Source organism: Epinephelus moara, chromosome 12 (genome assembly GCF_006386435.1).
Source record: "Epinephelus moara isolate mb chromosome 12, YSFRI_EMoa_1.0, whole genome shotgun sequence".
Taxonomy (NCBI): domain Eukaryota; kingdom Metazoa; phylum Chordata; class Actinopteri; order Perciformes; family Serranidae; genus Epinephelus; species Epinephelus moara.
In genome coordinates, this window is record NC_065517.1 from 537,521 (window position 1) to 549,410 (window position 11,890).

Genomic DNA, 11,890 nt, shown 5'->3' on the forward strand with positions numbered 1-11,890 from the left:
AGAAATATGATCTCGTTTCTTAGTTCCTGTTAGTACACGTGCTGCTGCATTCTGAATTAGCTGGAGAGTTTTTAAGGACTTACAAGAGCTACCTGATAATAGAGAGTTACAGTAATCCAGCCTTGAGGTAACAAAAGCGTGGACCAATTTTTCTGCATCTTTTCGGTCAGGATAGGCCTAATTTTTGCAATATTACGCAGATGAAAAAATGCAGTCCCGTGTGGTTTGTTTTAAATAAGAATTAAAAGACAAATCTTGATCAAATGTTACTCCGAGGTTTCTTACAGTAGTGCTAGAGGCCAGAGCAATGCCATCTACTGAACACAGGAGCTGCTGGTCTACTGCTGCTTCGATCAGTTATTTTGTTCATGTTTTTGTCTGACTGTTGCATTTACAATGGTTAGTTTAGACTTACAAGAGCAGCTTTCGTGTTTAGGGAGCTAAAATTAATTTTTCCCAGTGGAGTGTGGTGGCTTTAACAAAATCATAGATGGGAGACTGAAGCCGTTAACAGCTTACTTGTTGGAACAAGCCTTGTAACGAAATTGTAAAGTTGTGAAAATACCCTCAATAGAGCATACAATTGAAGTGATACTGATTTTTCTAGGTGGCTAGAGTAACATTTGTTGCAGACTCCTCCACAGCGGTACATAGCTTCCACGTCAGACTCCAGCCTGCTTCTCCAAACTGGGGGAGCACCAACTGACATCTACTGTATGTGATACACTGACTATGGATAAGTACTCCACAAAACCACACTTATCTATAGTTATCTGAGAAAATTAAACTCTCTTGTCTTTGTCCCCCCCCCCCAATCCACCCACCCACCCCGGCCCCTGTTTCTGTTTGATGCTTCCCCCTTTCCCCTTTCTGTCCCTACAGTGACAGGAAAACCCTTTTTCATTGTCTCTAGTTTGTCTCATCGCTGGTTGTTCGGCTGGGAGGGTTGTCGTTTCTACGGCTGGGCGGGCTTTTTCTTTGGTTGTGGGAGCCTCATCACAATGACCTTGGTCAGTCTGGACCGATACCTCAAGATCTGTCATCTCAGATACGGTATGTCAGGATGTCCTTTAACAGAGTCTCCTAAACATTTGAATTCCATGTAAACCCATCCAGACAGACTTTAGGGTGAGTTACAGTGTTACAAGTTCTTGCCAGCAGCCACAAATGTATGTATGGGTTGGCATTTTGATTTGAATAACATTAGTAGCTGTCCACAATGTAGACCCAAACCGATGACTGGAATATTCATTCTTAGATAATATGTAATCATTATACTGCCAAATGTAATAATGAAATCAATTGTAATTACGAAGTGAAATGAAATAAATCCTAGAATTCATTCAAGGAACCCTTGGGCATCTTGTGACCCCCATGTGAGTGACCCTAGACCTGAATTATGGGTTGCATATGTTATGCTAATTTAAAGTCAAACTGAAATATGAACTCTCCTAACTTTTTGTTTAAGGAAATATAAACTGAAATACAATGATATTGCGTCCAATGTAATTTATTTGAACAGACATGTTCCTTGAACTGGAAAATAACTGATTCACTATTGCTTGGATTTGGTTAAGTTCAGGATAATTGTCATTTAAATGTAAGGATCAGGGAGTAAAGATTTACACGAGTTTGAGTTAAAACACAAACACAAACTACTGGCTTGTAAGGTGAATAATATTGACCATTTTGTTACAATGCAATTTTCTACTGAGAAACCTTTGGTCCTGGCATTCATGTGGATGCCACTTGAGGCGCTTCACCCACCCAAATACTGTTACAGACCAGGTACCCCACCTCATGACATTGGCGCTGGCCCCCTATCCAGCAGGACAATACACTATGCCACCAAAAAAAAAAAAAAAAAAAAAAAAAAATATATATATATATATATATATATAACTGCTCAAGAATGGCCCGAGGAAGGTAACAAAGAGCTCAAGGCATCAATCTGTCCTCCAAAATTCTGAGATCCCAATCTGATGGAGTATTAGTGGTACTGCAGATACCCCCAATCCATGGTAGGGCCCCCTTGGATTGGAGTTGGCTCTGGCCTGTCGAGGCATGGACACAGACCCCTGAGGGGTGTTCTGTGGTGTCTGGCACAAGGGCATTAGTGGCAGATCCTTTGAATCGTGTGGGTTGGGAGGTGGGGTACCGGCATGTCCTATGGGTGTTTGATTAGAATGGGATCTGGGGACTTTGGAAGGCAGGTCAATGCCTTAAGCTCTATGTTACCCTTTCAGGCCATTCCTGAGAAGTTTTTATGTTGTGACATGGTGCACTGCACTGCACTGCAAATAGGAAGTGCTATTACCATTTGGGGGTGTACTTGGTTTGCAATGGTGAAGTGTGTCAGGTAGCCATTGGTTTTAATGTTTTGACTGATCAGTGTACATGATCCACACACTGAGGCTAAGGTCAAAGTAAGAAGATGAGGTTGGAGTCAGAGAGTTTGGCTTGAATTTTAAGCTTTAAAACGAGGTTTTTATTGTCTCTTTCACTACTAGTCCATCATTGTTCCTGTAATTTTCTTCACTGTTAGGTACATGGCTAAAACGGCACCACGCCTTCCTGTGCCTGGCCTTTGTCTGGGTATATGCAGCCTTCTGGGCCACCATGCCCCTGATCGGCTGGGGAAACTACGCCCCAGAGCCTTTTGGGACCTCCTGCACATTGGACTGGTGGCTGGCACAAGCCTCTGTGTCCGGCCAGATCTTTGTCATGGCCATCCTGTCCTTCTGTCTTGTCCTCCCTACAGGCATCATCGTCTTCTCTTATGTCATGATTATCTTCAAGGTCAAGTCCTCTGCAAAGGAGATTTCGAACTTTGACGCTCGCATCAGAAACAGCCACAGCCTTGAAATGAAACTCACAAAGGTTGGTTGGAGTTTGGAGTAAAGGTGTGGCAAAGAGAGTAGAGCAAAGGAGACATTTCAGTATTGTTTCTGGGGGAATTTTGTGAAGGATAAAGTAGTGATCTGAAAATTGCTTTGTATCCTCTCTCAGGTGGCAATGCTGATCTGTACAGGCTTCTTGATAGCCTGGATCCCTTATGCAGTGGTGTCTGTAGTGTCAGCATTTGGTGAGCCAGATTCGGTGCCGATTCCTGTGTCTGTCATTCCCACACTGCTGGCCAAGTCTGCAGCCATGTACAACCCCATCATTTACCAGGTGGTGGACCTGAAAAATTCCTGCACAAAATCCTCCTGCTTTAAGATCCTGAAGAAACGCAGGCATTGTAGAAATTCAAGGTAAAACAGAATGTGTTATCTTTGTTTATTCTTTTGAAACTGTTGATAAGCATAGTGTTATTTTAGGCAGCTGTTTCAGTCATGTTTTATTATCACTAGCCCATTCACCAGTTGTGTGGCTACCAGCAAAAAAACAAAAATATGATTGTCCTAATTTAAATTATGATAGAGAAAAATGTTTACTCTCATCAGTCTTCATTTTGATGAATAAAATCTTGATGACCCTCAGACAGAGACACCCCAAAACCTCAATTTAACAGAACACTCCTGTGTTACTGGTCAGTAACCGGGAGTGGGAAGTAAGAGTATGCTACACCAAATTAGCAACCTAAACAATCTGCAAAACAGCACTTAGTTGATTCACATATACTTCTGTCAAATATTCAATTCAGTACAACGTTGTCTTGTTCTTTGATCCTGTTAGGTGGCACACAGGGTAGAATAAAGGAAAAGAAAAATAATTCTTTTTTTACTCACCCAGTGTCCATCTCTGTTGGGATTATGTCCACTATGTCAAATTGATGTAGAAAAACCTACACCTTTCAGTCTTTATTTTGATTGAAAATAAAATAAACACAATGAGCTTCAGTTGTTCTTACTTGAATTTTACTGAATGAATTTGCACATTCATTTACTTAACCACTGTAATCAAATCTCCTGAAGTGAATTTGATCAGTGCAGCTTAATAATGCAGCTTTTGAGTTAAAGACATAAAAGAGTTTGATTTAAAAAGAGCAGAAAGGCAGGTAATGGATTATTTACAACATTACATCAAAAAATTCAGAGGTTAATCATTTGACTCAGCCTGACCCTTTGGTAGCCAACTTTTGGGTCAAGTCCTTACTGATGACTAAAGTAACTAAATGTCTAAAGAAGTTAAAACCAGCTCTACTTCAGTAAAACAAATATTTCTATTTTTAATACTTCAAGTTGATATAGCTGATATTACTCCTGTACTTTTAAGCTGCCATTTTCGCATTAAAACTAATACATGGCTGAAAGGTTGATTTCATTATATTACTGTAATGTGTGCAGCTAAAGGTAGGAGCAGTAGGCAGTTTTTATTTTACTCTATCTTATATACTTAATTAATCCCCTGAGGGGAAATTCAATTTTTTCACTCCATTGTCAATTACACACAGGTCTGAAATACACACACATGCACAAACAGGACCTATACAAGCACTAAGTGCCTTGAGCAAGGCACTGGACCCCCCCCCCCCCCCCCCCCCAACTGCTCGGCAGTCCCCAGGGCCGCTCAAGGGCACCTCGGCAGTGAGGTGGCACCTCTCCAGCTACCATTCCATGCTCCATATTTGGTCCAGATGGGGACCCTCCGCTTCCCAAGCCAAGTCATGGACTGAGCTACTGCTTAGGGGGGATACCATGAGTGGGTGTAGGAGCACGGCTAGTTAAAAGGTGGTCAATCCATCAATCCATCCATCCGTTTTCATCTGTTTTCATCCGCTTATCTGGGGCCGGGTCGCGGGGGCATTAGGCTGAGCAAAGCTCTCCAGACATCCCTCTCCCCAGCAACGCTTTCCAGCTTCTCCCGGGGAACCCCAAGGCGTTCCCAGGCCTGACGAGATATGTAATCCCTCCAGCGTATTCTGGGTCTACCCCGGGGCCTCCTAACAGCGGGAGGTGCCCAGGAGGAATCCTAGTCAGATGCCCAAACCACCTCAACTGACCCCTTTTGACGCAAAGGTCTAAAGGTCTCTAAGGTCAAGTTAGTTGTAAATGTGCGGTGTAAGTCACAGTTTCTGTAAATAAAGACGGCCGCCTCTCAGGACAAAGTGGAGCTCCCGTGTGTTGCTTCCTATAAAGTGAGTGGGGTTTAACCCTGAAGTTACTTCGGCCCTGGAGGTGAACATATCTCACCACGGTCAGGGAGCTGAAGCACTCGTTAACAACTTCCTTCTCTTGTGTATTTAGTGTGCAGTGTTGAGGGGGTTACTTTTAAAATGTATTCCACCACAGATTACTTAATACATGCCCTAAAATGTAATGTAATTTTTAACATCCATTAGGTAACTTAAACTAATCATTTATTTATTTATTCAACAGGGACAGTGCACAGCTCCCAGAGTTAGCTATAAGCTCATTTTCATCTGTAGTCCCTGGGCAGGAAACAGAGAATAATTTATCTGCTAAAAGACACTATTGTATAAAAAAACACAATTACAAAAGAGAACATATTCATCACACAACAGCTTCAGGAATAACAACAGCAAGACAATACATCAACAAATCAGCGCAACAATAAAAGAAGCAACAACAAAAAAGCTACAACACTAAGACACCACAACAACAACAACAACAATAAAGCAATAACATTAAGATATAACAATATTTCAGTGTTAGATCAAGTGCTTGAGTTCATGTGTGATGGGTACATGATTGGTTTTGTTTATTTATTTATTTTTTAAGATATTTTTGAGCATTTTGCCTTTAATCGATAGGACAGTCAAGCGTGAAAGGTGGAGAGAGAGAGGGAGTGACATGCAGCAAAGGGCCACAGGCTGGAGTCGAACCCAGGCTTGTATGTGGGGCACCTGTTCTATCCACTAAGCCACCGATGCCACAATTGGTTTGATTTTAGCCATGATTTCATCTTGAATTTAAAACCAACAAAGCTGTTACACTGTCTTATCTCACTTGGTACTGAGTTCCAACAGTTTGTAGCTCTAACAGAGAAGACTGATCTACCAAACTCCGTAAATCTGTGCTGTACTTCACAGTCACCTTTGTTGGTCGACCTAGATGCCCTCCCATTGTCTGAGTGCAATTGTATGAACTCTTTTAAAGGTGGAGCAGCCAGATCATTAATCACTTTGTACACTAGACTAGCATCAGCAAGACACACAAAGCTGTCAAAGGTCAGTAGATTATGCCTTTGAATGAGCTTACAGTGGTGATAACACGATGGTTGTTTGTCCAGTGCCTTGAGTGTTTGTTTGTAAAGTATTTGCAGTGGGGCAAGTGTGTTTTTTCCAGATTGTGACCAACTTGTAATGCATTGAGAAATATGTAAAAAAAAAAATCATTGAGTGCAGTTATATTTTTGCTGCATCTTAGGGGATCTGGTAAACCTAAAGTTTCTTAGATTGAATTTTACAGTTTTATACACCTGCTTCACATGTTTCTTAAAGGTCAGCTGTGATATTTAAATATAGATAATTAAAATGTGACACAGTCTGGATCCTTTCTCCTTTTGTGACAATATCTGTCTGACTTCCATTTTTCCCAATATAAAAATACAAGCAAACAGTTTTACTGTCAGACAAGACTTGGAGAGCCAGCTGGAAATTTTTGGCCGTAGCTGCTGTTAATCTGGCTGCCACTTCACATCCGTCTTTCCCATGTGTGAGGATGACCGTGTAATCCGCGTACATTTGGGTTTCAGTTTCAGGGCATGTGAGTGGCAGATCATTAACATATAGGCTAAACAAAAATAGGTCATAAGATTGAGCCTTGTGGAACACCAACAGAGCAATCAACAAACGATGAGGTCCTTTTCCCAACTCTAGTACATTGTCTTCTCATAGTGAGATAGGACTCCATCCATTTCATTGCATCAACAGAGAAATTAAAAGTGGATAATTTAGAAAGAACATTATGATTTACAGTATCAAATGCTTTTCTCAAGTCCAAAAATACCGCTCCTATAGCACTACCACTGTCCAACTTTAATTTGATTTTTCAATGAAATAGCAGACATTTCAGTTGGCAGTTTTTTTCTGAAGCCAAATTGCATGGGATGAAGTGCAGCTTGTCCTGGGTTTAAAAAGTCAGTTAATTGTTCAGTTACCACTTTTTCGGTGATCTTAGATACAACAGGCAACATACAGATGGGTCTATAGTTTACCACCTCAGTTGTGTCACCTGACTTGAAAACTAGCTACAACTGCAAACTTCCATGCATTCAGGAAATTGACTGTTTTATTGACGAACTTACCAAGTGTGCAATAGGAGCGTTGAAGGAGTGAGTATTGTCTCACTGTTGAAATGTTGAATCCCACTCAAACATGTCTTTGCCTGTGAGGGCTTTAAAATACTCAGGCTTTCACAGATCTATCTTTGGAAAACTTCCAGTTATGTTAAAAACCGGTTAAGTGGGATTTGGCATTGGTATTAGGTTAATTCTTACACCAAAGGTGTGTGTCAGATTCTGCACTGAGTCAGCAAAATATTTGTTAAAATCATTAGTTAAAATTCCCTGTACTTTTAGTTCATGCCCCTTTCCCTGATTTTGTTAAATGTTGTCTTTGTTAGTTTATTCATATTCTTCCATATTAATTTACTATTACCCTTTCCTTCTCTGATGATATCCATAATAAAACTGGTCTTTGCCTTTCTCAGTTCATTGACTACTTTGTTATGAAGTCTTTTAAAAACTCGTCCGTCAATAATTGATATTGACTTAAGTGCTAAAGTAAAATCATGTTTTTTCATCAAATCCCACAGTTGCTCATTTAACCAAGGTAGTTTACTCTTATTGCGTTTATTCTTCAAAGTTGTGGTGTATTTGTCTTAAAGTCTATTTATTGTACGTTCTGGATCATTTGGGTGTAAAGCATCAATCCAATCAATATGGCCTTGTTCTTCCTTAAATTTATTTATATCTCATGTCCTTATTCCATAGGTGTATTTTTTATGTCCTGTTAAATAAATAATAAATAAATCTGCTTTTTGTTAATTTTCTTGCAATTAGTGTCATATTGTGATCTAATAAGCCAGTGAGAAGATTGAAGGATTTTGTGATCCTCTCAGGCTTGTTACTAAAAATTAGATCAATTTGTGTTTTTGAAGTATTTGTTATTTGAGAGTGGGTGCATTTGTTACTTGAGTTAGTTCAAATTGGTTTGTCATTGCTTTAAGCTTCTTTTTCGCCGCATTTTATGCCCAGTTCAAATTAAAATCACCAAGAACTATACATTCGCCTTTGTATCCAATTCCTTAAGCTGGTTTTTAAAATGGTCATAAAACATAATGTCAGAAGGTCTATACACACCAATCATATTAAATGACATTTGCTGAGCCAAGGTGCTGGATATGGCAATGTATTCCATGTCATTTGTGCTTGCCAGGTCAGTTTGTTTACATTTGATGGCATCCATCACGTACATCAGCTAAACTACTCAAATACTCTTGAGTACTTTCAGAATACTTCTAAATTGTCTTGCTAAGCTAATTTGTATAGGTCCTATCTTGCCATGCCAGAAACACATGACAGTGCCCTGTCTGTTCATCTGCTCAGCAAATAAATAACAAAAGAATAATCCCTTTAATTAATGTTTTTTAAAAGACAGTAACTGTATTAAGAATACCACCAATTTAAACTTTAAGTAGTGATGGGCAGATGAAGCTTCATGAAGCACTGAAGCTTTTCATCAAATTGGTTCACTCAAGGGCAAAGCTTCTTGATGCTTCATTTGCTCAACTAAGCCATCTACTGGACAAAAAAGCTATTACAATTAGTGGTTTGTTTATATAGATCTGAACCACTTCCCGAACTAGTCACGTGGTACAGCCGGCCAGCGAGGCTTCGGACGTCACCAGTGACGTCACTCGTCTGAAACAACACAAGCCTCGATACGCGCATCGTGGAAACACTTCCTGGATTACTCGATACATGCTTCGAAGCCTCGGCACGGCAAGTCACATCACTAACTTTAAGTGTTAGAAGATACTGTTCCTCATATTATGTACATAACTTAGTTACTTGTATTATGTTACTCCCTAACCTTGTTAGTATGTCTGTTTTCCCTGTTTGAGTGTCAGAGGGGTATTCCAGATAGGAGGTTCAGCAAACCCCGAGTCTAATCCTGAACTCTGAGTTGACTTACACTGAGCTGGGAAACTCTGAGGATTAGAGTTAGTTCAATCAACTCTGAGTAGGTACACCTTGAGTTAAGCGCTTGCACAACCACAATAAAAAGAGCGATCAACTTATTTTACACCTGTGGAATTGGAGGTGCTCATGAATGCCTACAGTGAATATGAGCATACATTTCATAAAAAAAAGTAACACCGCTAAAGTTGCCAAGGAGAGAGAGGCGGCATGTGAAATTTAGCAAGCAGAATCCTCTTTGACAGGATTTTGGTGGCTTAGTGGATAGAGTAGGCGTCCCACATATATATATATGGCTTTTGCCGCAGTGGCCTGGGTTCGACTCTGGCCTGTGGCACCTTGCTGCATGTCACTCCCTTTTTCTCTCCCCCCCTTTCATGCTTAACTGTCCTGTCAATTTAAGGCAAAATGCCCCCCCAAAAAATATTAAAAAAGAATCCTTGCTAATATCAGCAGCTATTTTAAGCACATATAGATGGTTGATGACTTATTTGAAATTCAAATCCTTTATAAACTAAAAGCATTTTTGGAGGTTTTCTTGGATTTCATTTTGCTTCCTTCCTGTTTATGGACTTTTTCATTTTCTGTATCAAATATTGAATTCATCCTGCTGTCTCCTCATCTGTTTCATCTGTGTTTGGGTTCAGTCCTGCTACCTGCTCACATTGGGACACAGACTCTCTTTTTGATAAGTCTGTCTTTCTTTTTTGGGTTGCTTTGCAGTGTAAGCAGTTTATGCCAATGCTGGAACAGCAACTTTCTCTGTAGGATTCTTTGTTATTGAATCAGGCTTTCTCCATCTGAAGGAACATACACATGCATCTGCATTTGTAGAACAGCCAATAGGAATGCCCAAGGGCTCTTTGGGGGCTAGATTTTCTAAAGCCTGCAAACAGGGCCAAGAGGAGGTGCATATGGTTTTTTTTTTGTTTTTTGTTTTTTACCGCAGTCCACTTGAATTACAACATGCGCAAAGTTTAATATTTAAATTGGGACCCATTGACACCAAAATGAAACTCCCTAACTCAGCTCAAAATCAAATAATGTCATTAGACCATAAACAAAATGTGGCTACAAGTGAATTTGCATGAATTTTAGCGTAAAAAGAACTTACTGGTGTCCTTGTTTGCTCCTTTTTTTATGTCCCTGCAGGTTCTATACCATCTCTGGTTCATTACGGGACACTCCACCAGCCAAAGAAGCTCATGTGGAGATGTGAGACAGACTTTTTAGACTTTGTGACCCTCCTACCCTATCTGCCTTGGACAGTTTGCCTTGTTCCCTGCCCTCAGTGCCCTACACTTACTTAATCACACAATCACACGCTGCCTGTCACTGCTATTACATTATCAACAGCGCACCATTGTTACCAGTGGTTCTTGAGTCCTGCTACTTGTCTCTACATCCATGCTGGATCGCCGTGTGCTTCCCACAGCTCCCCACCTCCTCTTCCTTGGAAGCACGTCTTTCCCACAAGGTTTTCCTTAATCTGTGGAGTTGGCTTGTTTTTACAGTGGTTACAACGTGATGTCCTCTGTGAGCATCTTGATTTTGTTTTTGTAGTATTACAGACACATCTGTCAATGCTATGATTAAAAAAATGCTCATATTTCTGACTGACTTTCTACAATGTTTGCCTCATAAAATAGCTCAACTCACATTTGAAAACTCAAGGTTTTTCCAACTGAAAATCAAGTCACATCTAGCTACATGAAGCTATAATTTATTGTGAATCCAAAACCTACAAAAGCTCGAAAATGCTTTAAAAATTACATTACAAATTACATACACAATACACAATTACATACACAATTTTCAACAATATGTCTAAACCCTGAATTGCAGATTACAGCAGAAAAATCAATGATATGTGCCATGTCAAATAAGGTTAGGGTCTAACTGTTGAGCTTAAAGATGTATTTTTACCGTTTGTACAGGCTACGGTGGATTTATCTAAAAAAAACCAACACAGAATCACGCCAGCTTATATTCTCTTCAGCTGTTAAACTGCACACAAGGAGATGTTATGTGACTCTAATCAGTCAAACCAAGGCATTTATATGTCTTATCAGTACACGTGCACAGCGCCTTACAAACGCCACACGTACACTACACTTGCGTGTGCGTGTGAATCTCGCACACACATGTGCATGTACACATCATTAACACCTGAACGCGTCAAATTAGCCTATTTTGGCAAACTGTCTGTCTTCAAAGTTTACACGTGCAGGCAGGCGTGTGTGTGTGCTTCGCAAGTAGTGGAATGAATAAATTAATCAAGTCTCTGCAGACATACGCGTGCATATACACACACATGATTTTTTTTTAATCTTTATTTTATCCTCACAGATCAGAGCTACTGACCACCCTCAATGTCTGGCTGTGGTTTAAAAATATTTAACTGAGATAATATATAGGCTACAACAGCCTAATTGTGAATATATAGCCTATTATTGAATTGGATCCTAAATGCTGCAAACCTCCATCTGTATGTTTACATTTTTTTCGCAATTTGCCCTTTTGCAAATTTGACTGTTTATGGAAACAGCTTTTCAGACATCCTTAAATCTTAAAAGATTTAGTCCCCCTCTCCCATTCCTAGTAGTGGTAGCTATATCCCACACTCTTTCCAACGGGAGGGGCTAGCAGCCGTTACTACTTGGCAGCAGTAGCAGCTGTGGCTGGACCCGGCTGCCCACATCGCGCATCGCGGGCATAGACGTCGGAACTAGGGGTGCAGGGGGTGCGGCCTCCCATCCATCCCCCCCGCACCCCATCAGCC

General features: G+C 40.4%; 1 protein-coding gene across 3 annotated transcripts in view; it reads left to right on the plus strand.

The window, feature by feature from the left end:
• Positions 1–10,685, plus strand: part of opn5 (opsin 5) — a 168,665-nt gene extending 157,980 nt beyond the window's left edge. For all 3 annotated transcript variants that reach the window (XM_050058873.1, XM_050058874.1, XM_050058876.1), the window contains 4 exons: positions 883–1,053; positions 2,546–2,880; positions 3,010–3,254; positions 10,261–10,685. In XM_050058873.1, coding sequence (XP_049914830.1) covers positions 883–1,053; positions 2,546–2,880; positions 3,010–3,254; positions 10,261–10,327 — 818 coding nt within the window. In that variant the 3' untranslated portion in view covers positions 10,328–10,685. The remainder of the gene's footprint in view (positions 1–882; positions 1,054–2,545; positions 2,881–3,009; positions 3,255–10,260) is intronic.
• Positions 10,686–11,890: the final 1,205 nt, after the last annotated feature.